Here is a 26,761-nt window from a genome sequence, read left to right on the forward strand (position 1 = left end):
ATGTCGATATCGTCTGCATAGGCCAGTAGTTGGGTGGACTTGAAAAGGATGGTGGCTCTCGCATATACATTGGCATAGCGAATCACTTTCTCCAGGGCCAGGTTGAAGAAGACACATGATAAACCATCCCCTTGTCTTAGACCGTTGGTGATGTTGAATGGTCTCGACAGTGATTCTGCTGCCTTTATCTGGTCTCGCATATTGGTCAGGATCAGCCTAGTCACTCTTATCAATTTCGTTGGAATATCGAACTCTCTCATGGCCGTGTAAAGTTTGATCTTGGCTATGCTGTTATAGGCGGCTTTAAAGTTGATGAAAAGATGGTGCAACTGATGTCCATATTCCAACAGCTTCTCCATTGTTTGTCGCAGAGAGAAAATCTGATCTGTTGCTGATTTGTCCGGAGTGAAGCCTCTTTGGTATGGGCCAATGATGTTCTGGGCGTATGGGGCTATCCGACCTAGCAAGATAGCGGAGAATATCTTATAGATGGTACTCAGCAACGTGATACCTCTATAATTGTTGCACTGTGTGGTATCCTCCTTTTTATGTATGAGACAGATAATGCCTCGTTGCCAGTCGTCAAGCATTGATTCGCTGTACCATATTTTGAGCATCAGTTGATGAACCACTTGGTGTAATTGGCCGCCTCCATATTTAACCAAATCGGCTGTAATTCCATCGGCTCCTGGCGACTTATGGTTTTTAAGCCGATGAATTGCACGGACTGTTTCTTCTATGCTTGGTGGTGTCAATATTTGTCCATCGACTTCAGTTGGCGGGACCTCCAACTCGCCGATATTTTAGTTGGTGAGCAGTTCATCAAAATATTCAACCCATCGCTCCAATATTCCCATTCTGTCGGAAATCAGATTTCCCTCTTTGTCTCGGCAGGATGAACATCGAGGTGTATAAGGCTTCATCCTGCCGACTTGTTGGTAAAACTTCCGCGCCTGGTGCGGTTGCTCCCTATACTTTTCTAGTTCACAGATTTGTTGGTTCTCCCAGGCTTCCTTTTTCCGTGTGTGGAGTCGCTTCTCCGCTCGACGCAGTTCGTGATAAGTCTCTGCGCGTGCCCGCGTTCTTTGAGAATGCAACATTACTCGGTATACAGCATTCTTCCGTTCCGTTGCTAGCTTACATTCATCGTCAAACCACACTTTCCGGCTCCTTTTGCGGCTGGGGCCAAGTATGTTTGTGGTCGTACCCATGATAACGTTCTGCAGGTGATTGTGAAGATCATTTGTTGATTCTTCATCTCGAGGCCCTCTGTTGACTGCGGTTATTGCGACATCCATTTCCCTCTTATAGGTGTCGCGGAGGGTTGTGTTGTGGATGGCTTGAGTGTTCACTCTCACCTGATTGTCAGAGGGGATTCTAGGTGGTATTGTTATTCGAGCTCGGAGCACCATGCCAACGAGATAGTCATCCGAGTCTATATTGGCCCTCCTATATGTTCTGACATTCATCAAGGCTGAGAGGTGGCGGCGTTCGATCAACACGTGGTCAATTTGGTTGAAAGTGGTCCCGTCTGGAGAGGCCCACGTATGTTTGTCGACCGCTTTCCGCACAAACCAGGTACTTCCAACAACCATTTCGTGTGACCCTGCTAATTGAATAATCCGCAGTCCGTTATCATTTGTTTTTTCGTGTAAGCTATGGGAGCCAACGTATCGCCTGAATACGGGCTCCTTCCCTACTTGGCTGTTAAAATCCCCAAGTATAATTTTAATATCATATCTGGGACAGGCTTCGAGAGTTCGTCCTACTGCCTCGTAGAAGGTATCCTTCTCCGACTCTGCAGTCTCCTCTGTAGGGGCGTGAACGTTTATGAGGCTTATATTTCTAAACTTGCTTCGGTAGCGCAGAGTGCATAGCCGTTCGCTTATTAAGAAGTTTAAGGTCATTTAAAGCGATGGATTGAACTTCGTCCATATTTCCTGAAGTGGTAACTTTACTCCGAGCTTCTGAGTTACCTACTGAATATCTGAAGCAAAGAAAACATCGATTGAGGATGTGATCCCGTTTTGAATCTTCCCACTCAATCGCGGCACTCGCATCTAGAGTTTTTTTCATTTTTCCATTTTAATTTCCGATTAGTTGCGTGTCAACTTCTAGCAATCTCTATTTTGAATTTTAATTAATGGCAAGTGAGGGACTGAATTGTCCAAAAGAACACCACATTTTCCAGCCTGGCTAGCGCATATTGGCGGGACGCTTCAGTATTTGCGGGTGGATTTTCACAGCCAGTTTCGTCATCTTTTTAGGTTTTTTGGATAATTTTGCCCTCATGGACGATCTTGACCAGCTAGAATGATCTCCTGGCTATCGCCCAATCCATTAAATCATTAAAAATACATATACGAAGCAAAACAGTTTGGAAGCCTTTTCTCAGTACCACGCAGTTCTCCCCGTGATATGGGCGCAACCACCTTTTGTAGTTCACAGACTTGTTGCTTCTCCCTGGCTTCCTTTTTCTATCTGTGAAGTCGCTTCTCCGCTCGACGGAGTTCGCGATAATTCCCTGGACATGCCCGCGTTCTTTGAGAATGCAACATTACTTGGTATACAGCATTCTGCCGTTCCGTTGCTAGCTTACATTCATTGTCAAACTAGCCGTTCCGGTTTTTCTTGCGGCTGGGCCAAGTATCTTTGTGGCCGTATCAATGATAACGTTCTTCAGGTGCTTGTGAAGATCATTAGTTGATGCTCCATCTCCAGGATCTTTGTTGATTGCGGTTATTGCGGCATCCATTTCGCCCTTATAGGCGTTGCGAAGGGCTGTGTTGTCAATGGCTTCAGTATTCACTCTCACCTGATTGTCAGAGGGGATTGCAGGTGGTGTCTTAATTCGAGCTCGGAGCACTATGCCAACGAGATAGTGGTCCCAGTCTATATTGGCCCCCTATATGTTCTGACATTTATCAAGGCTGAGAGGTGGCGGCGTTCGATTGAACGCCGAGCTGATTAGCTCGTGGTCAATTTGGCTGCAAGTGGTCCCGTCTGGAGGGGCCTTTTTATGTTTCTGGACCGCTTTCCGCGCAAACCAGGTACTTCCAACAACCATTTCTTGCGATACTGCTAACTGAATAGTCCGCAGTCCGTTATCATTGGTATTCCTATGTAAGCTATGGGAGCCGACGTATCGCCTGAATACGGATTCCGTCCCTACTTGTCCGTTGAAATCTCCAAGTGTGATTTTGATATCATACTCGGGACAGGCTTGGAGGGCCCGCTCAACTGCCTCGTAGAAGTTATCCTTCTCCGACTCTGCAGTCTCCTCTGTAGGGGCGTAAACGTTTATGAGGCTTATACTTCTAAACTTGCCTCGCAAACGCAGAGTGCATAGCCGTTCGCTTATGTTTTCAAAGCCGATAACAGCAGGTTTCATTTTTTGGCTGACTAAGAAACCTACTCCGAGCACATGGTTTACTGGATGGCCGCTATAATATATGGTGTAGTGGCTCTTCTCCAGGAGACCGGTCCCGGTCCATCGCATCGCTTGCAACGCTGTTATATCGGCCTTATATTGGGGCAGGGTATCGGCTAGCTGCTGAGCAGCATCCGGTCTGTACAGGGAGCGCACGTTCCATGAGAAAATGCGCAAATCGTTAATCCATTGTCGTTGCCGGGTTCGTCGTTGTAAAACCCATCCTGTCCGACGCTCCTTCCGTGGCTTCGTAACATCGGTTTTTCGTGTAGGGTTGTTAGCCCTACCCAACCCGGAGGACCAGTTGGTATATTTTGTCCCGTTTTTAGGCGCGAGAGACTGCCCTTCATTCTTCTCTGTCTGCAATTTTTTATGAAGAAAGAACTCGCAGCTATCACCACGTGGAGGTGGAGATAGGGTTTGGTTGAGCTGTTGGTGTTGGTTCAGCAGGCGTTTCCCAGGTTTTATGCTTCATCGTTAATACTAACCCACGTTTCGCCCTGGGACCTATACTACCCTTTGACCGCCCGAGTTTGACCATGATATGAGTTTATACAACGTTCATTTATTACCTAGAACTGTTTTATTCAATTATTGAAATATCTTTAAGCAATAATACTGACATATTCATATTTATTTTCAGGCACGAATGATTGGTCGCTAACAACTAACATACCGCGTGATCGTCAGGTATACTATCGCTTTTTCGTTTGCTCTATCGATCCAACTACCGAGAGCAAGCATGTAAGACGCTGGGAGACGCACTTACATCCGCGATCTATTCCTGAAATGGGCGATAAAGCTGAATCGGATGATATTTTTGGCGATGTCGAAGGCGAAGAAAAAATTGACCGGGGCTGGCTCACCACAGAATCTATAGTACAATTGAAATTTTTTAACTCACCATTTGCTTTGAAGCAAAGAATGAAATCACGATTACTTTACATCAAGGTAAGTTCAAGGATTACAAGAAAATCCTTTCCTTTGCTTCAGTATATCAAGAATTCCGTTACAGGTAACACCAATGAATCTTCGTATACATACATCGGATAACGTGATTTCACCATTAGAAGATTCTTTATCAAATGATACTCGGGAAAACGGTAGTGAGCAAGCACCATACGGATTTGCTGAAGTTTGTTGTTATAAATATGATGATTGTGACATAAAGCCGCAACCGCAGTTTGGTGTTCCATGCGCACCGAATGATGTAGTCGTGTTCCATATTACCGTTGGTGATATCGATTCGGTTGCGTATCTAGTCGATTTATACACATATAGTTCGAAAGCTTCAATGGAAGAACCCCCGTATCATTTGGGATATCATTATATCCTACCAAACTTGCTGAAAAGATCAGAAGGTAAATTGGAGATGCCAATTACGTGCGCAACCAAACACCGGCCACTTGGAACAATGCGCTTGGATTACCTGTTGGTAAGTTCTATCTAAAATATACGAATCTAAAAATTAGCAGTTAATTGAGTTCTGCAGATATATTAAACAATTGCAACTAATGCAAGTCTCTCTCGCTTCCAGATCAAACCATTCACTTCACACGTACTCGATATGAAATTATCCTTTTCCCGATATTGGAACAAGAAATGGTCGGGCCTAGATGTTGGACATCGTGGATCAGGAACTAGCTTTAAAACCAAAGAGGCTGTGATTCGTGAAAATACTATTGCTTCGTTGAAAAATGCGGTGGCACATGGTGCTGATATGGTTGAATTTGATGTTCAATTAAGCAAAGATTTAGTGCCCGTTATTTATCACGACTTTCATGTTTATGTGTCATTACGATCCAAGAAAACTATTGATACTCATGACCTTCTCGAGCTGCCTATGCGAGAATTGACTTTAGAACAATTGAAAAATCTAAAAGTAATTTCATAATTACATATAAGTGTTGGACAACCTAGAGAAAGTACATATTCTTACAGGTATACCATCTGGTCGAGGGCCGCACTCGTGAACCACGTAATTTTGATAACGATAGTATGGAGGAACACCAACCGTTTCCAACTTTGGCTGATACGCTAGATGCGATCGACAGTCATGTTGGCTTCAATATTGAAATTAAATGGTCCCAACAATTAATTGACGGATCAATGGAAATGGAGCAGAATGTTGATCGAAATCTCTATCTAGATTGCATTTTGGATGTTGTGTTCTCCAAGGCAAATTCACGACGTATTGTGTTCTCGTGTTTTGATCCTGATATTTGTGCAATGTTGAGATTCAAACAAAATTTGTATCCAGTTATGTTCCTAACACTTGGACAGACGAGCCGTTATCCATTGTACAACGATCCAAGATGTAATTCGATCGAAAAGGCTGCATGTCATTCTCGTGGTATGGAGCTTCTTGGTATAGTTGCACATACTGAAGATTTATTGAGGGATCCAACGCAGGTGAGTTGATTATAATCTCCCAAATTTGATAGCGTGATATCGGCATTCCGAAAGAATGATTCTAACACAAACATGTGAAACAGCCATGTTATTCGAGCTATTGGTATATTGACCTCGAACAAAATGAGAATTTATTTAATGTCCTATTGTGGAAAATTTTCAATGCATACACAATATATACACAAATATCAACTAACGCCCCAATATTAACGTCTTGTCGCATCAATTTGTTTTAGTATGGAAGCACATTAAACATTTTCTGCCAAACACCCTATGTTCCGTCAATTCGTGAGAACAATTCTATTAAAGGCCATAATATTTACCATATTGTCACTCCATAATTTTCATTTTATTCGTTTTCAATTTGGAAAACATTTACAAAAAAAATAACTTCACAATGCTTTCATCGGGGAAAAACGTGACTTTCACAGCATATAATATCGCTGTAAACAAAGTCTCATGATAAATGTTACTTTAGGAGCTGCTAATATGTAATAACAAGTTTGATATCGATCGGTCGAGCATGACTATTTCACAGTGGTCAAACCGAGCCGCAATTGTGTTTTCCCAGTTTCATGCCCGAGAATGTCGAGTTGAAATATTGATTCACTTACAAAGTTGTTTATATATGTATCATGAGCGACTGAAAATGATTAGAAATAATAAACAGTTTAAAGCGTGAACTTCATTCAATTGTAATCACAAATTTGATTATCCCATAAAATCTTCCAAGCAAATGAATACGTAGTTATTGATTCTGATGAAACAACAGATTCTTCTCCGGTTGTTGACATAGATCAGACACATCTTGATAATTCTCACCATCGTTTCAAATCTCGTGGGCAATTCTAATTGTATAATTTAATGAATATATGCTAATTATGGAAGTTAGAAATGAAAGTAAACATCCTACAGTTAATAGAAATTACATAATGCAAACTACTGGCGCCATTGTTTTTGCCACATTAATATTCAAATTGGATCATCTTCTGTAGATATTTCTAGTTGATAATGATAAACGCAAATTATTTATCATCAGATCATTCATCCCACGTACATGAGGAGGGCGATAAGACCCGAGTTGGCAATGGGGCTTTTATAAAGTGGCTCTTGCCACGAAGTTATCTGGTATCATGGGAGCCGGGATGGCCATTAAGAGCATAAGCTCCAGGAGAATTCCTGGAAGATGTATTCTCAGCTCGGTTATTTGCAGTTGGTCACGTTATGGTAAGTAATTTCGTGGTGGTTGCGCCCATATCACGCGGAGAGCTGCGTGGTACTGAGAAGAGGCCCCCAAACTGTTTTCTTTCGTATATGTATTTTTAATGATTTAATGGATTGGGCGATAGCCAGGAGATCATTCTAGTTGGTCAAGATCGGCCATGAGGGCAAAATTATCCAAAAAACCTAAAAAGATGACGAAACTGGCTGTGAAAATCCACCCGCGAATACTGAAGCGTCCCGCTAGCCAGACTCGAGAATGTAGTGTCTTTTTGGACAATTCAGTCCCTCACTTGCTATTAATTAAAATTGAAATAGAGAGATTGTTCGACGTTGACACGCAACTAACCCGAAATTAAAACGGCAAAATGAAAAAAACACTGGAGATGCGTGTCCCGCGATCGAGTGGGGAGATTCACGACGGGATCATATCCTCAATCCATGTTTTTCTTGCTTCAGATATTCAGTAGGTAACTCAGAAGCCCGAATGAAGTTAACACTTCAGAAAATATGGACGAAATCCACTGCATCGCTTTAAATGACCTTAAACTTCTTAAAGATAAGTGAAAGATTTGGGTTTGAAGATATTTTCCTTTTTTTGCCTAAAAGTATTTTGGTGATGTATACAAATACGTATTTCGGGGAAAAACTGGCTCCTTCTTCAGTGTTTTATCTCTTGAAAATTTTCTTGACAATTTACGTTTTTAAAGCTATTCCTGTAATTATGATATCTTAATCATGATTTTTTTTTCTCCTAGTCCGTTCTAAAGGTTCCAAAAAGGTGTGTGTGTGTGTATGGTGGGGGAGAAGCTACAGCTTCTGAGCACTCAGGCCGTGTTGGCCCATTGTACTCGCCTCCCCCGTCTAACGGAATATTCCGGATTCGTTAACGTATCGCAGGATTTCCATTAGTGGATGTGATGCTACCCGTCGCAATTGGAGGACATCGGCACCAAAGATCTGATGCCTGATGCGTCCATAGGCGGGGCATTCACATAGGAAATGCTCCGTAGATTCCGCTTCCTCACTACAGGAGGGACACGTATCATCTTCGGTAATTCCTATTCTGAACATATGCCCAGCTAGCGAATTATGGCCTGTCAGAATGCCCACAATACACCTGCAAGTCCTCCTGCTTTTCGACAGGATAAACTTTGCGGTACGTATGTTGGGTTCTGGCAGGAAAAGTTTGGTGTGTCGAGCAGCATTTAGGCTCTGCCACCTGTCGTTATGGGAAACTTGTTCCCAGTTTTTGAAAACAGATTTAACCAATGCTACTGATACCCCAATTGCTGGCTCCGGTCCCGGCATAGGGGAGATTGACCCTTCTTTCGCTAAAGCGTCCGAGATTTAATTTCCCTCTATGCCACAGTGACCAGGTACCTAGAGTAGTTCCACCGTATTGAATCTAAACATAGAGTTTAAACGGTTTCTGCATTCCAGAACGATTTTCGAGGTGATCAAAGGACTGCTCAATGCCCTCAGTGCAGCTTGACTGTCACTGCAGATTGCGATGCGCCTGCCCTTCAACCGCCCGTCAATCACCCAGTTTGCCACCCTTAGGATCGCATAAACTTCGGCTTGAAAAACCGTTGCATATTGTCCCAAAGGAAAAGCCCACTTCTCGTTTTTATTCGAGAGGTAGACTCCGGCTCCAGAACCCTCTTCTGTTTTTGAGCCATCGGTGTAGAAGACTTCCGTATATCCCGCCACGCATTCCTCTGGGTCTTCCCAGTCCTCTCTACGCTTCAGGGTAACTACATATCTTCTACCAAACAGATGTATGGAGACACGAGAATCGGAAGGCATTGTAAGAACTGGATTCAGTCCTCTCAGTAGCTCTTCCAATGCTCTGTGCCCCCCACATCCGTTGTTTTCCCATAGATCTAATCGAATTAGCCTATGAGCTGCTCTCATTGCAGCGCTTTGAATAAATATATCCAGGGGCTGCAAATTGAGTAGTGCATTCAGAGCTGCGCCGGATGTCGTGCTCATGGCACCAGTGATACCCAGACAAACAGTTCTTTGCAGTGCAGCTAGTTTATGGTGAAAACCTTTTTGTCTCACTTTAACCCACCACACTACGGATGCATATACGAACATCGGCCTAATGATGGCAACGTATATCCACATTACCACATGAGGCCTGAGTCCCCATGTCGAGACAAAGGTCCGTCTGCACAGCCCATAAGCTGTGAGAGCTCGTTTCATCTTTACCTCTACAAGTTTGTTCCAAAGAAGTTTTTTATTTAGAGTGACCCCCAGATATTTCACTTCTTCGGAGAGTTGAAGGGTAGTACCCCTCATCTCAGGGAGACAAAGTCCATCCAGTTTTCTAATTTTTGTCAATAAAACCATTGTGGTTTTATTTGGATTAACTGACAAACCATGTCTAAGGCACCAGCTGTCTATCAAATCAACGGCACGCTGTATATTCCTACACACCGTTCCAAGATCCCGATCAACAGCAAGTACAGCCACGTCATCAGCATAAGCTTGAGCGTGTATTGGCAAATTTTGCAGTTCGCATAGCAGTGAGTCGATCAGCATACTCCACAGAAGCGGCGAAAGCACACCTCCTTGGGGGCAGCCCTTCGTCGCTTCCGAAGTCAGGTAGCGATCGACCCCTACCTCAGCGCACAACAATCTTTGCGTTAGCATAGCATGGATCCACTTAATTAAAGCATCATCAACACCATGCGCTCTGGCGGCATCACAAAGTTTTTGAAAACGAGCACAGTCAAAAGCCCCTTCAATGTCCACGAACACCCCCATCGCGTACTCACCATTCAAAGTTGCATCCTCTATCTTTGTGACCAAAGAATGAAGAGCAGACTCACAGGACTTTCCACGTTGGTAAGCATGTTGGTTTTCACTAAGTGGGTGTGACCTAAGTGCTTTTCCACGAATGTGACGCTCCACCAGTCTCTCCAAACCTTTCAGCAAGAATGAAGTCAAGCTGATTTGTCTGAAGTTCTTTGGATTAGAATAGTCATCTTTCCCAGGTTTCGGTATGAAAACTATCTTAACCTGTTGCCAAGAAGAAGGCAGGTAGCCCAGAGCAAGACATCCTCGAAAAATATTTCTTAGAGGTCGCTCTAAATGCTCCATACCCTCCTTTAGCATTGCCGGATAGATGCCATCCATGCCAGGTGCTTTGAAATGTTCAAAGGACAGTATGGCAGCTCTCACCTTTTCATGGGTAACAACGGCTTTCACAGTGTTCCAGTCCCCCTTGCAACACTTGCGTGTTGAAGGGGTTGCAAGAACCGTCAACTCTCCCCCTACCACTTCTCTCACCCGTTCTCCCGGGTGGTGTACTTCCAGGGGTACAGATTGTTAGGTCAATTACTTCGCTTCTTCTCGGTCCCACGAACGTAGGGGCGCACCCTACGTTTGCAGTCATAAGACCAGCTGAAGTGATGAAATCAAATAGCTTCTCTCCTCTTGGATTGCATTTGCTACTGCCCCAAAAAATATGTTGAGCATTCCCATCGCAACCTATTAAGAGTTCGAGACCACTTGATTCTGCATACGCCACCAGCTCCCTAAGTTCTTGCGTCGGTGGAGGATACAAAGAATCATAGAGTAAATAAGCGGAGGCAACTATGATGTTTTTCCTCTCGCCATTTATTTGGTATTGTATGATGACCGTAGCTAAGTCCTGGGAACAATATTGTCTCAGCATAGTTGCCTCTAACCGTCTTGACATCAGGACGCAAGCTCTCGGTCTTATGGATCTTTCGTCGTAGAAGATCCTAGCCCCCTTTACTGATCCAATGCCACAGATTCTGTTAAATCGAACCCACGGTTCTTGCACCAGAAAGATATAGGGGAAATCCTGCAGCTTTGTCATTCTCGCTGCCAACAGGTAGGAGGGAGCTTTGGCATACTGCAGGTTGATTTGACCAATCTTTATGTTTTTCGACATAAACTTAGTCTATTGTCTTATGGAAAACAGTTAGAAGCGTATGCGGCAGTCCGCGTATGACGGGGTTTCCCCCACACCGTACCGCCAGAGACTCGATCCCCTCGTGATTGATTTCTCTGAGAAAAGCCGTACTTGGAAGTACCGCAATTCCCATGTTCTCATCCACGAAAGATCTCATCTCATCCCGCAGAGCATTCGTCTGTTCTCCACTTAGTACCTTAATTGGTTTGCGGTGTCCGGGTTGCATAGATTCGATCACTCGAACTGGCATCAAGTCAGTTCCGTTCACGTCTCTGGCTTCCCTTCCTTCCGCCTGTTCCTTGGAAGGTGTAGGAGAAGTTACTAGCAGGTAGGATTCACTCTGTAGTCCCTTCTCCAGTGCGAGCCCCCATACGGGGGGCACACCGGTCCTAATCCCCGCGAGACGCGTGGATATAAGCCCTGGTGCGGAGCTCAATAAAGCGTTGTCCACAGCAGATGTGTTGGTCTTACGTTTCTTGCGCGCATTACCGCTGACAGAAGAGTCTGGTGCGTCCAGTGTGGATCTTATCGGGGTTTCCAGTTTATCCCCACCTTCCGCCGGAGATTCCGCTTCCTTGTGTCTGTAAAACGGTTGCAACTTGTCGGCACATGAATTCTGTTGGTCGCATACAGAAGTCACCAACACTAACTGATGTCGTTTATATATGATGCGATGTTTACGCCGCCGCGGTTGGAAACAGAGAGAGACCGGCTTATTTCCATGCGGTCCTTACTGTCCCAACCAACGGCTAATTCTCCACTCCCCTGGTGTGTTCTGAAAATGAGCGAGTGGAGAGTTCCGCGCCATCTACCCGTCCGCATCCGCAACATTCGAAATAAATTTCGAATGCTGCAGATCCTGCCGCGCCACATCACTCCGCCCCCAGACGAAACCTAGGGGGTTTCGGCGACGGATCCCGGAACTTCATTCGCCGTTAATCCACAAAGCGGACACGACGCTGCTTCGGGGCGCACACGGGTTTCAGCCTGGACAAAGAGACCGCCTTTTTGTGACCACCGATCTCGAGCTGGAAGAAATGTTCTCCCCTCTCGAGAACGCGGTACGGGCCCTCATATGGAGGCTGCAGCCGCTTCCGGACGGCATCCGTCCTGATCAGCACGTGCGTGCATGTGTCCAGTTCCTTGGGCGAACAAGCAGGTATGGACGCGTGTCGAGTGGGTGGTGGCGCTTTGATGCGTCGGAGATTGTCCCTCAGCAGACGCACCAACCCCGACTCCGTGAGACCCGATCTCTTGTCGAAGACCGAAACGCTTGGGAGTCTTGGGTTCTCCCCGTATACCAGCTCCGCGGGGCTGGCAGCAAATTCCTCTCGGCGGGTTGTACGAAGGCCGAGTAGGACGAGGGGCAAGACTAGAGTCCAGGACGGGTCGTCACGTGCCATAATGGCGGCTTTCAGAGTCCGGTGCCAACGTTCCAGCATCCCATTGGATTGCGGGTGGTATGCCGTAGTCCGCTGGCGTTTAAAACCCAGGAGTTTGCCTAACTCGGAGAAAAGGGTGGATTCAAATTGCATTCCCTGGTCAGTGATGACCACTGCAGGGACGCCAAAGCGAGGTATCCACTCTCGGCAGAGGGGTTCGGCACAAGATTGCGCCGTAATGTCTTTCAGAGGTATTGCCTCAGGCCACCGCGTGAACCTGTCGATGATTGTGAGGCAATACTTGTAACCGTGCGAGTCTCGCAAAGGCCCTATTATGTCGAGGTGTATCGTGTGGAAACGCTTGGTAGTGCGGGGGAATGAGCCCACTTCTTTCCTTACATGCCTGGAGACTTTACACTTCTGGCATGCGATGCACTCTCTGGCCCAGGAATTGATATCCTTGTTCATGGAGGGCCAGAAGTATTTTCCGGTGACTAACCGGTTTGTTGTCCTGATGCCGGGATGCGTCGAAGGTCGTGAACTGCGTGGAACACTTCCTTGCGAAATGTGGCCGGAATGTATGGCCGAGGTCCCTTTTCCGAGTCTTCGCAGCAGAGCGAGAGGTTTGAGCCGAAGATGGGCAACTCCCGAAATTTGTATTTGGGGTTGGACTTGAGGCTCTGAAGTGCTGCGTCATCCTCCTGCGCCTTGGCAATAGCCGAGAAATCGAGTGAGGCGGGGATGTTAACCTCGGAGACACGAGACAAAGCGTCAGCAACTATGTTGTCCTTGCCAGACACGTGCTGGATGTCTGACGTAAACTGGCTGATGAAGCTCAGGTGTCAAAGCTGACGAGGGGACGCTTTGTCGGGCTTTTGTTTCAAAGCATACGTGAGAGGCTTATGGTCCGTGAACACTGTGAACGGCCTGCCTTCTAGGGAGAAACGGAAGTATTTGATGGACAAGTACGCGGCGAGCAGTTCGCGATCGTAGTTACTGTAGTTCCGTTGAGCGGGATTCAACTGTTTCGAGAAGAAGCTCAACGGCTGCCAAACTTAATCCACCTTTTGGTGAAGGGCAGCACCTACTGCGATGTCAGAGGCATCAACAAAAACGGCTAGGGGTGCATCTTGCTGAGGAAATGCCAAAAGTGTAGCATCGGCCAGTTGCTGTCGGGACTTATTGAACGCGCGGACAGCCTCTTCAGACCACACAATCTCTCGTGTGTCTTTTGTTTTGGGGCCAGACAAGTACGCGTTCAAAACGGACTGGTGATGGGCGGCCTTGGGGAGGAAACGACGGTAAAAGTTTAGCATGCCCAAGAACCTCCTCAACTCCCTCACTGTTTTTGGACGCGGGAAGCTTGTTATTGCTTGCACCTTGTCTGGGTCGGGCTGTATTCCTTCAGAGGAAATGGAGTGGCCGAGGAATCTCACCTGTTGTTGAAGGAATTTGCATTTCTCAACGTTTAGGACTAAACCGGCCTCAAGGAGACGTTGAAAAATGCACTCGAGATGGGCTAAGTGCTCAGACTAAGTGGAAGAAGCGACCAAAACATCATCCAAATAGACGAAACAGAAATCGAGGTTTCGCAGGACTGAGTGAATGAACCTTTGAAAGATTTGCGCCGCATTGCACAATCCGAAAGTCATTCGGGTGAACTCGAAGAGTCCAAAGGGTGTGCATATTGCCGTCTTTGGAATGTCTTCAGGAGCTACTGGGATTTGGTGGTATGCCTTGGCTAAGTCCAAGGTCGAAAAGATGCGGCAATTCGCGAGATGATGCGCAAAGTCGTGGATGAGTGGAATCGGATATCGGTCAGGAACAGTCTGTGCGTTTAGCCTTCTGTAATCCCCACAGGGACGCCATTCGCCATTTGGCTTAGGGACCATATGTAAAGGGGAAGACCAACAGCTGTTTGAGGGCCTGCAGATACCCTGTTGAACAAGTTGTTCAAATTCTTTCCGCGCGATAGCCAGTTTCTGGGGTGGTAGAGGACGCACCTTCGGGAAAATCGGGGAACCAGTAGTATTTATGTGGTGCTGCACATTGTGCTTCACTGGTTTCGAGAGACTACACTCGGTAGTAATCTGGCTGAACTTTTGGAGGAGTGTCCGAACACGAGAGTCGGTGATGTCTTCCAAAAAAACGGAAAGGTTATTGTCAGCGTGAGATACCATTTGGCCCGACAAATTAAGGTTGGTTGTGGGGTCTATAAGGGACTTATTTTGCAAGTCCACCAGCAACCCATAGTGACACAAGAAGTCTGCGCCTAATATGGGGAAGCTGACATCCGCCAGGATGAAACGCCACGAAAACGTCCTACGCAAGCCAAGACTCACGTCCACTTGCCTGTACCCGTAAGTATTGATGCGGGAGGAATTTGCTACCGCCAGTTTGAGGGGTTGTGGATATAGTCGATGATGCCGGGGTACGGGAAGAACCGAAACCTCCGCACCCGAGTCGACGAGGTAGTTGCGCCTGCTGAGGGGGTCGAAAATAGTTAGCAACGTGGCGCTGCGCTCTGGGTGGCCGTCGCCAAGACCCCCCGCGGACCTAGTTTTTTGCGGTAGGCGCGAATTTACAAGGTAGCGTACATCTTGTCGCTTTATCTCCGAAGTTACGATGGTACCAGCAAATACCTTTGTCCGCAGGCTGTCTTGACGGCCTGCTACCCGAACGCCCTTTTCCTGTGGCAGACCGTGAGCGAGCTCGCGATCTGGCACTCGAACGCTGAGCGTCCAACGTCGCTCTCATCTCGGCCACGCTGGCCGTTAAAGCCGCTATCTCGCGCCTTAAGTCGCTCACCTCATCCGACTGTGGTTGAACGGCCGCTATGGTTGGGCGAACGTACACCTCCTGGTCGGCCGTAGCTGCCAGTTCCTCCAAGGAACCGGAAACGCAAGCTAGAATCGCCTGGGTGCCCTTCGGAAGCCGTCGCAGCCAGAGCGACTTGATCAGGTCGTCGCCAATCTTGCTCCCACCCAATTGCCTCATTTCGCGAAGCAATTGGCTGGGAGTTCGATCACCCAACGTTAAACCCGCCAGCAAGTGGTCTAATTTTGCCGACTCGCTTGCCGACAGGCGCCTGATTAACTCACTCTTGAGCTGCGTGTATGGTGCCGACTTCACTACGTCCGACACCATAAGAATGGACTCTTCGTCCAGGCCGACCACCGCGTAGTTGAAGCGGGTCGCGTCCGATGTGATGCCGGACATTTGGAACTGCGCTTCCAAATGCACGAACCACAGCTCGGGGTTCCGCCGACAAAACGGAGGAACGCGTACGGCGAGGGCGGTCACTTGTGGGTCCGATGGGCCTGGCGCGTCTTTGCTGTCAAACGACATCTTGTTTAACGAAAAGTACGAGTTGTAATGCAGACACGGTGAATTTATAACGAAACGCGGTGAATTTATAACGAAACGCGGTGAATTTTACTCCGACACGGCAGGCCGCACCCACAAATGCACGCACGAACAGAGAAAATTACGACCGAAGCGGACGCTCTCCAGCGCAGACCAAAAACACCACTAAGGAAATAGAGAACCCGCAATGTGAAACACCTAACGCCGTCTCTTGCAGCGATTTTTAATTATTATTATCACAATTTTAACTTTTACTAATATAATTAACAATTAGTGCGAATATTTCAAAACTAATGATAACAATTAAATTTGATGATTGCTATCTTCTTGGAATGAACGCTTAACTTCGGTGATCGGACGAGAACCGGTGGACCGTTGTGGTATGGCCGTTGACTTTCCTGCGAAACTCCTTGCGTGTGCTACTTTCAAGCCAAGCTGACTGGACCCGTAGACGGATGGAGATTTATGCGCCTTCGACGAAAATTGAAGCGAAGAAAGTTTATTCGAAGTGTCTGCCTGTGCCCGTTGTAGAGTGCTGATGGGTTGCGATGCGGCGTTGTTTACGTCGTCGGCTCGTAGCAATGATGTTTTCGTAGCACTTCGATGGGATTTTGTATGCTTCCGTATTCACAAAATTTTCCAACTTAATATCCACGAGGATGACGATGGCGGAATCACCAGACTTGAGGCCGTTGCTGCGATGGCGATGTCTGTGGCGGCGGCGCTTGTGCGGGCTCTAGTGTCGGGCTTTCTGAATATATCGGGGCACCACTTTGTAAAACGGTTGCAACTTGTCGGCATATGAATTCTGTTGGTCGCATACAGAAGTCACCAACACTAACTGATGTCGTTTATATATGATGCGATGTTTACGCCGCCGCGGTTGGAAACAGAAGAGACCGGCTTATTTCCATGCGGTCCTTACTGTCCCAACCAACGGCTAATTCTCCACTCCCCTGGTGCGTTCTGAAAATGAGCGAGTGGAGAGTTCCGCGCCATCTACCCGTCCGCATCCGCAACATTCGAAATAAATTTCGAATGCTACAGATCCTGCCGCGCCACATGTCCGATTTCTCTGGGCGTTACCGCGCCTAGTAGTACAGCCACGTCCATGTCCTCATTTCCAAGGTGCTTCATCTTCCTTCGCAGTGCTCTCTTCTGCCGTCGGCTTCGGGCCTTTCCAGGTTCACGGTGTCCGGACCGCTTGGATCCATTTCCACACACCGGCGTTAAACCAGTAGCGTCCACGTCACCAGCTTCCCGTTCTTCCGCTCTTCCTGGTAAGGATGAAGGAGAAGGTTCTGACAGGCAGAATTCAGCCGCAGTCGGATTTCCAGTTTCTCCCAATTTGAAAGTTTCCGTACTTTCCTTTCTGGCTAACTTCGCCGTAGGCACCAAGTGCAAACTTTCCACTGAGTCGGAAAGCATGCCTTCTACAGATTGATCTGTAGGCGAGTATGAATGTGGTGAGGCCTCCAAAATCCGCGCCTCGGCCGCGACATGATTGCTCATGGTCGCGGGTGGATTCGAAGTCTGTGACTTCTTACCACTTGGAGAGTTTAAATCCATCGTTTCCATATTCATATTTTTGGACACCCTTAGTGTAGTAGTAAACTACTACAGGCTCCCCCACCACGACAAGGTGGTGTCCGAGGGGGAGTTCCAAAAAGGTGGAAAAATTGTTGCCCATGTCCGTGTTTAGCCTTTTTATCAATTTGAATTTTCGAGAAGTGAAAACTGCCGTAGGAGTCTAGTTTTCGAATATCGTTCACTTCCTTCAAAATATTGGCGTTTTCCAACAAAAAATTGTGTCCCTGCTCTATTATATGTCTGGCAACCGCGGGCTTTATGTGTGGGTTATTCTTATTTTTAGCGGATTTGGGCTCCTTTATGTGTTCTAACACCCTGGTCTGAACTAGCCGTTTTGTTTGCCCCACATAAATTTTGTTGCAGTCTAGGCAGGAAATCTTATAAATGCCGCATTTTCGCAAAATACTCTTTTTTGTCCTTGACACATTGTAACTGGGTCCTAAGTATCGTCTGCTGGTCCAGGTGGCTGGGAATCCACGTTTGTGTAGCCGGCTTTTGATGTTCTGCGTCCGACCCAAGTAGGTTGATGCTACCCATTGTCTAGTTCTTTGTTCGCCTCACGGAGAAGTGTTGAAAGTTGCTGTCTTGAGGCCTGGTGTAATTTCCTTTTGATCCGGTTTTCAATGCAACCCGCTTGTATCCATTCTTAAAAGAACGTATTCGAAACATATTTTTTCAATATTTGCATATGAAAAAAAATATTGTGTGCGATAGTTCCCGGATTTTCTCACAAGCGATCAAAAGCAACAAAGTGCGGGTCTTTTAAAGCCTGCTTAAAACTGTTTTCACGTAATCTTAGAGATTCATCTTACCCCACAATATTCCATTGACTGGATAAAGTAAACAGTAAACAGTTTCGGCAGAAGTGAGAAGTATTTTTTTGGATGCCCATAATTTAACTACGACCACTATAATGCACCAATTCACGCATCTGGAAAAACAGTGACGAAATTAAACTACCATATTCCCTAGACATGGCACTCAGCTATTACTTGTTGATTGAGGAGAGGGCTACAGACATTTTACTGCAATGAAGAGATTAAACAGCAAACAAAAGTATATTTTGAAGTATTCGGCAAATTTTGCTTTACGAAGAGTGTTGAAATATTGGAGGAATTCTGCGAACAGTGTATTGCTCTTGAAATGGAATAATAAACAAAAGTTTTGCCAAAAATGATGGTGAATTATAAACAAAAAAACGAATGAAACGCTGAGATCAGAGAAAGGGATCAATAAAGTATAGTTGGGGTGCTCCACTATATTAAATTCTACCTGTTCTCTCTTAGTAACAGGTCCCACGACAGGCCGGCCAAGAAAATGCATCCAATGTCATTTAAAAAAAAATGATCATGTTGACAGATCCTAAACCTCGGAGAAATGCGAAAGGATTCACCCCAGGAGACGCGACTGGGCAGGCCCCGGTCCTGTCAAGAAATAAGGAAGGGTTTTTGACGTATGGACGGCGTCAAAACGAAAGGAAATTAGTTAGAGCAAAGCAAATACGTGCCTGCACGTTAAATGTTGGTACCCTCACTAGAAAGACCAAGAAACTCGCAAGAGCTCTTCAAAAAAGGCGCGTTGATAATCGCGCTCTTCAAGAAACCAGATGGTATGGTGCATAGAACGCGAACGCGATAAAAATGGCTATTAAGTTCTCTATTTTGGTAGCCCACATACTCTATACGGTGTTGGCATTGCCATCTCTTAGGGTTTCCGTTATGCCATTAAACAAGTTAAACGATTTGATGACCGGCTGATGAAACTCACTATTTTATCAGCTGATCGCTCTATTCACTTTAGCTCGACCTGATGCCGAGAAGGATGCCTTCTGGCAACTTCTCGATGCGAAGACCTGTAACGTGCCTACTAATGACTATATCGTTATTGCGGTCGATCCTAATGGTCAAGTGGATGAAAAGGCAGATGGTAACAGGTACCACGGGGGAAAAGAATTTGGAACGCGCAATGATGGTGGCGAGCGTATTGTCCTTGTACTTGTGAATACATGGTTCATCAAACGATTGTCTCATCTTTCTACATTTTATAGTGGAAATAATAAAACATCCACCATTGATTGCCGTCTTGCGAATCAAGCCATTCGTAAGAAACAGGAGGAAATTATCTCACTTACGCGATTATCAGCCGCTATGAATATAGAAGAATTGTGGAATCAAGTTGAAAACACGATTCACAAAGCGGCCTATGGAACCCTCGGGTTCACCAAGCCAGGCACGTGGTTCGTTAACCGAGATACTTGCCTTTGAAATGACGATGTTGAAATAAAGGTCCGTGGAAAGAAACGCCTCTGGCGGCGATCCGAATAATATTGCAGTGACATTTTATCAATTTCCTATTATATTTAGGTATGTATGTATTGGTTGTTTTTAGCTGGTTGCCTAGTTACAGGGATTCGCACACAGAAGTGCTACAAAAACCCGACACACAATAAATTGACAGTTGCGCAGAACGCACTGCGATCTTGACTCGGCCTCAAACCGAATGATTCATTTTGTGGCCTGCTTTTTTTTTGACAAGTTTCACCTCCTGTGTATAGTCTCCTTGAATTTCAACTAAAATTATGACTTATGCCATCTTTTGTTCTCTACAACGTGAAATTAATTTTTTTCCGCAGAGGTGGTTTTTAGAAATTGCATATTTTGTCTAGTTACACGTGACGAGAGGGGGAGGATTCGAAAAAGGGGGATTCTCCACAGGTGATCGGAATAGAAATATTAGTATAAAGAATCGATATCAAAAGGCCACAAAATTATCACCCCAGTTTTCCAGAATAGTTTCCACCCCGGATCCGGATTTTTTCTCCTGTTGGAAAATGATGTCCAGATAATTGAAAGTTGGTTTTTTTTTCTTGCTTTTAAATTTTTATAATTGCTTCAACGCATCAAATAATCAATAATATGAATTAGAGATATATAATCAAGAATAGAGTTTGCCAAAAATGCAAAAAAAGAGAAAAGATAGAAAATGTGCACTATCTTATTAGCCGAGTTGAAAATATCTCAAAAGAAACTTCTCTAGAATAAGGTGGGGGTTATAGCCTTTCAGAAAAATAACCAGTAAAAGTCTACACGCTGTAAAAGACAAATTTTACCAAGTATGTGAAGACGAGGCAGACCCTGCCTGAAATGAAGCGATGGCATAGATCAGGACGCCAGACAGCTTTTTGGGGTATTGAATTGGTGGACCTCGGCGCAAAACGGGGATGTCTGGAGTTCCTTATTAAGGCAGGGCTAGACCGGATTTCGGTTGTTGCGCCGTGGATGATGATGATGTGTTGCTAGATGTGAATCAAAATATGTAGATTGCAATGTGCTAACTATTTTGCTCAAAGAAACTTCGAAATCTATCGACAGTAGTGTAATAGAGTCATTTTAATTTTTCCCTGGCAGATAAATGGTGTTCCAGTCAGAGAAAAATTGAAATAGATTTAACTATTATATCACTTAAAATAAAATATTTGGAAGTTTTCTTCTCAAGGACGTTAGCACATTGAAATCTACGTATTTTGATTTATATCTAACAAAACATATTTGGTAAAATTTATCCTTTATAGCATATTCAAAAATCTATTGGATCATTTTTTGCAAAGACTAAAGCATCAAAAATGTCAAGGTATTTGAATTTTGTTTGAGTTGGAGCACTTAAATTAACGCATACATAACGAGATAAACATTACAGAATTATATTCTCCTAATTTATGGTACAGCTTCAAAGACCGTTAGATGCAATGCGCTCCTTCGATTGTGTTTTCGTGGCCGCTGTTGCAAAGCCTCTGTTGGACTTCAGTGGCTCATTGTTCTTCGCAAGGACATTATATACGGTCGATTTCATTTACCACACACGCTGAATCATTTGGACAGTATTGCGGGAATTTCAAATTGATTTTTGTCCGGATTTTCGCGCCCAATCCTGTATATATGTATAAAGAAAAGTGCATTCTTGGATTGTTACCTGTAGGACGCTATTGATTTGACTGCATTGCAAAGCTCACAAGAATATATAGATGGCATAAACTCTGCTTCAGCATAGCGTGTCAAGCACATCCACGGGCTTTGCTGTTGGTTCCTGGTAACGTGCTTTAACTCTCAATACGATCTTCTGAGAAGCTTGCATTCCTACACTATTATTCTACGCTACGTAAGTCTAGGACGACACACTTTTCTGTCATCTTAGTATAGTAGGTGCCACCCTTTCTTACTGTGCAACCTACCGGCTACCACTTCTACTTTCTGATCAATATATCTACGTTTATGAGCCCCATACGCCGACACAACTTCCAAATGTTTAATTGTCCTGGGCCGAAATACCCGAATGATACGGCACAGGATGAATTGATAAAAGCTTGGAGCTTCCAAGTGAAGGTATGACCGCATTTACGCTACGGGGCGCGACGATTTTGCAGGCAACAATATACGCTTGACCGAAGCTGTGCCGCGCGGCATTCAGCGAAGCGGTGCGACGTACCCCAAAATTAGTCTTTTATCGTGTACTATACCCACATAATAGCATAGAGAGAACGTTGCCATAAAACAGCCCCAACTTGATGTCGATGTTGAGAAAGATGCAGTTCTAGATTCTAGACAAACATTGAAGTTCGTCGTATGTTATAAAATTCGACCCGGTAGAAACAAGGCTATCTAACCCCTGCAATATTCTACCTAGTCCGGATAAGAAGAATGCGATGCGTATAAAGAAAACCTTGATTTTATTAGTATTTACATTCAGTTCCACTCTACTTGCCTCCTTTTCCAAATCCATTTGATCAAAGTCTATGACTGTCATCAGCGTAGTCGAGGTTTTCGAAGAAATATGACATGATCCATTGAAGTCCTCTACGTCCTCCAGCTAAGTCAGCATGAAGAACGTTACCGACAGCCAGAAGAAAAATGTCGGTTACAAAATGCAACCCTAGTGAACTCCGCTTTCGATTTCCAATTCCTCTGATGTTTTACTTCGATGCAACATTCCGGTCTTCTTTCAATTTGCAGAAATCGTCAAATGTTGAGGATAATTTATGGGAGATGTTTTGAAAACCACTTTTGGGATAATAAAAAAGACAAGTCTTGCAAAAAAGTCGTTTATTAAAGGATATTTATTAAAAATTTTGTGGATATGTTCGATGAAAATGAAAAAAAAAAGAAATTTTTCAGTAAAAGAATTAAAATTAGTAATGGGTGTTGACGCCTCTGGCCCGTATGACTTCTTGGAGCCGGTTTGGCAATATTTTCGTGAATGTTAGATAATCGATTAGGATATATTATGCCACTCCTCTACCATCGCAGTAAGAGTTTTCCTAGGGTCATAGGGGATGGTACTCTTGCTCGTACACGTCTTTTGAGGTTGTCTCAAATGTGTTCAATTGGATTAAGAACGGAGCTGCGTGCCGGCCATGATAAAGAAAAACTTGCAACCCGACCTCGTTAAGGTACTCCGTGACGGATCTTACGGTATGGCAACGTGCGTTGTCATGCATGAATCTAAAGTTGTCAGCAAAGGATGATGAGAAAGGTATGACACGGTCTTGAAGAACATCTTCCATGCGTCTTTGAACGGTCACACTACCTCTATCGAACACAACAAGATCCGTACAAACCGCGTAAGAAATACCTCCCCAAACCAATTATGAAACCTCCCTGATGAACTACTGTTTCGAATATAGCACACGAAGCAAACCTCTCATTTTAGCTCCGGTAGACACGCTGACGTCCATCTGGAATTCTTAAGGCTATTCTGCTTTGTACGTCCTTCCATCCCTCCTCAGTACGGCTTTTCGGGAGTAGTTGACGGGCGCAAGCTGGGCAAGAAGCGGCCAGATTTCTATCTGACAGTTTTCTTCTGATGGTGCGTTCACTCACACTGGCAAATCTCACCTGAAAATAGTAGTGCAAAAACGATTTCTCAACACGTTGCTGACAACGAAGCGGTCATCTTGAGTTGATATGCATCGATGTCGACCTTGATCTATCCTGCGGGTGTATGAGCCTGTCTCCCAAAATCATCTAATGGCATCTCGTATCGTAATACGAGGTACATCGAGTGTACGAGCGATGCGACCTTGGCGTACCCAACGTCAGCTACTGTTCTAGCTGCACCAATTGCATCGAGTGGTATTTTTTACAGTCACAAATAATAAGAGAACTGTACAAACTTAAATGAAACAATATTCGCATATTATATCAGAAAAGAACGTGAAAGATTAATAAAGTAACACAACTTCAACTATGTCAAACAACGACTAAATTATAAAAACCCCCTCAGTGACACAAATTTAGGAAACGAAATAACGGTATTAATGTTAAAGTAATTGCAAAGGTATCCACTTGACGAAAAACAAAACAGTTGATAACCCATCATCATCATCAACGGCGCAACAACTGATATCCGGTCTAGGCCCGCCTTAATAAGGAACTCCAAACATCCCGGTTTTGCTCCGAGGTCCACCAATTCGATATCCCTAAAAGCTGTCTGGCGTTCTGACTTACGCCATCGCTCCATCTCAGGCGGGGTTTGGCTCGTCTTCTTTTTCAACCATAGATATTGCCCTTATAGACTTTCCGGCCTGGATAATCCTCATCCATACGGATTAAGTGACCCGCCCACCGTAACCCATTGAGCCGGATTTTTTCCACAACCTGACACCTGACACCTGAGATTTCGTCGTTATGTAGGGAGCCAAAAATTCTTCAGATAACCCAGAGTAAACGTAAACAGACAGGGCGACGAATTATAAAGGTGGGCGGTTAATTGTGTCTGTGAAGGTAGCTATTAGTTTCTCCAGAATGCTTCTTCTGCTTAGGTCATTCAACTCTTTGTTCGGGCTTTCAGAAGTTCCCTGAAAACTGGTGCAGAGTACGTGAAGCGGTGATCTAAACTCCGCACACCGGAAGAAGGTGTAAAGGTGGTCGGATTTAGAGAAGGAGGTTAAAAATAAACTCCGATCTTATCAACCAATGTGCTTGCTTGAGTTTCAATAAGGGTTCATTTTGGAAATATTTCCAAGTGCACCTTTCCGCCCTTTTTCCACATGTATGCCCCCTTGAACCTCTTGAATGGCACAGTAATGTATTGTGCACAAAAGTTAACAAACTTATAATTAATATCACTCAGTATGATTTATAGTAGTAGTACATACTCAATTGTTCATTTAGTTTATGAAAACATTTTCTTGATTATTTCAGGTGAGCTTAACAAGAGAATTAGGCCTTATAATGTTCTGCTGGGGTGATGACAACAACAGCAGGGAAACCATCCAGCACTTGAAGAATTTAGGGTTGCATGCAATTATCTATGATAAAATGGAGGTGCTTACATCAAAGGAGACCAAGGTATGTAGTCAAATTCCACATCTTCTAAAGATACATTTTTCAAGTTTTTTTGCCTAAAGAAATAATATTCTTATAGTTTTCAAAACACTAAACTAAATGCAAAGAAAAAATTATGCAATTTTTTACCCTTTTATTACTAACGCTGCTGCAAGGCGGGTTGTTCGTTAGTATATTCTTCCAATTCAGTGCTTTCAAATAACCTAAATGAACATAAAAACCACTCTACATTGCGTTTGTCATTTACTTTTGCATTTCGCTTCATGACATATTTTTATCCAAAAATAACAAAACATTAAATAGTAATTTAGTACTATCTCCAATGTTAGGATAATTATTTTCTTTCGAAATACTTCCGTAATTATGATTGGCTGTTCATTTATGTATCTATTCTGCAATCGTACCAAATACTTATCGAGCAAAACATGAATTGGCTTTTCATCAGCTTTCAAGAAGAAATTTGTAGCATCTGTAAAATATGTGTTGATGGCTTACATTTAAAGCGTGGAACTGTTCTTCATTTTTTACAAATTTATGAAGTTTTATTCCATGGGCGTCCAAGCCGCAATAAGCAAATGTAGTTTCGATGATATTGTGTTTGTTCCTTGCGTTATAAAGAACGTGCTTGATGGCTTTTATTTCCACATCAACAATTTGTCGCTACATTGCTTAAAAAGGCTTTTTCTTCTTTTGCTGGAAAAAAAGAAGTAAGATTTGAGCCCCACTTCTTTTTAACTGAGCCTTAAATTCTTATCAGTCGATGTTTTGCGAAGAGTATTTGGGTACTTCATCCCAAATGAACATCCTCTTCAACTCCTAAAATATAAACATTCGTTTTGTAAATATGCTAGATCTAATGTTTATTTTATAATCAATAGGAAAGCGTCTTCTTAGTTCCATCGCAAGCTAGCCAGAAAGATTTCTTCAAACTGCAAGCTCTAGAACGCGAGAGACGACCAACCGAAGATTGCATTTACGTGAAGGAAAACTCTGAGAAGATTCTTGAACTGGATGAAGACCGACGCAAAATTTCTTTATCAGCAGCTACGTCTTTCGCAACACTAATGGATGAATGAGGACACTGCATGAACAACGTTTTTTTCTAAATTATAGCTAGATAAATGTTTATTCTGTATTTACAAAAGAAATCTTTTTTCGTTTTTCGCAAATAATTGGTTTGGTAATTTCCGTAAACAACGTGATTGTTGGCTATATATATTTTGTATTGTGTTTCCATCTATTTAACTAAATTTCTGTAATTTCACAGTCGTCCTAGTATTGCATTAGAAAATCTTGTTTTGAAAAATTTCTGCATAAAATATTAATAGCATTGCTTTTTGAAATAAAGAATTTACCACTTCGTAGAATTTACAAGAGATAACGAAAGTAATCATGAAAACACACAAAAAGAGACATTGCCTTTTTATTTTTTCTATCTATCTAGAGGCTATGTAACACTTGATGAATTTGTTATTAAAAACTATATAAGGGCAGTGTATTTTTAAAAAGACAATAAACGTTATTATGGCTAAAAAAATTAATCTTTTATTGCAATGCAATGATTGCGATGCTAAAAAATGTGTAGTGATAAGAGAAAAGTCAGTAATAAGAATCAAAAATGAAGACTATTACACACTGGAAGAAATAAATCAACGTGGGACAATAATTTTCACGAAAATGCGATGAAGAAACGGCAAACCATTTGCTTGAAGTGCACTTCCCAGCCAGCATCCAAAATCTAATCTCGGGGCCAACAAGTGCATACAGCCCTCAACCGAGAGACTGGAATCTGGCATGCAAAGTAGTATCACTGGAGCGAGTAAAATGGGCATTTAACTCGTTCCATAGATACAAGTCAGCAGGTCCGGATGGCATCATTCCTGCGCAAGTAATAGAGAGAGTGGATGCCCTGGGTCTACATATTCGGAATATATATCGCGCATGCCTAGCACACGCTTATATTCCAATTAAATAGCGTGATGTGAAGGTGTTATTCATTCCCAAACAAGGAAAACCCACCCACCCAGACGCAAAAAGCTTTCGACCGATCAGTCTAACGTCCTTTTTG

At 44.1% G+C, this 26,761-nt stretch overlaps 1 protein-coding gene across 3 annotated transcripts in view; it reads left to right on the top strand.

The window, feature by feature from the left end:
- Positions 1–26,230, top strand: part of LOC119648817 (glycerophosphocholine phosphodiesterase GPCPD1) — a 118,637-nt gene extending 92,407 nt beyond the window's left edge. For 2 of the 3 annotated variants that reach the window (XM_038050684.1, XM_038050674.1), the window contains exons 3-8: positions 4,074–4,381; positions 4,446–4,865; positions 4,968–5,312; positions 5,372–5,842; positions 24,550–24,696; positions 25,572–26,230. In XM_038050684.1, the coding sequence (XP_037906612.1) occupies positions 4,074–4,381; positions 4,446–4,865; positions 4,968–5,312; positions 5,372–5,842; positions 24,550–24,696; positions 25,572–25,769 (1,889 nt within the window). In that variant the 3' untranslated portion in view covers positions 25,770–26,230. Of the gene's footprint in view, positions 1–4,073; positions 4,382–4,445; positions 4,866–4,967; positions 5,313–5,371; positions 5,843–24,549; positions 24,697–24,848; positions 24,860–25,571 lie in introns of all 3 variants that reach the window. The other variant, XM_038050691.1, reaches the window with a different exon arrangement.
- Positions 26,231–26,761: the final 531 nt, after the last annotated feature.

This window comes from Hermetia illucens, chromosome 1, assembly GCF_905115235.1.
Source record: "Hermetia illucens chromosome 1, iHerIll2.2.curated.20191125, whole genome shotgun sequence".
Classification (NCBI taxonomy): Eukaryota; Metazoa; Arthropoda; class Insecta; order Diptera; family Stratiomyidae; genus Hermetia; species Hermetia illucens.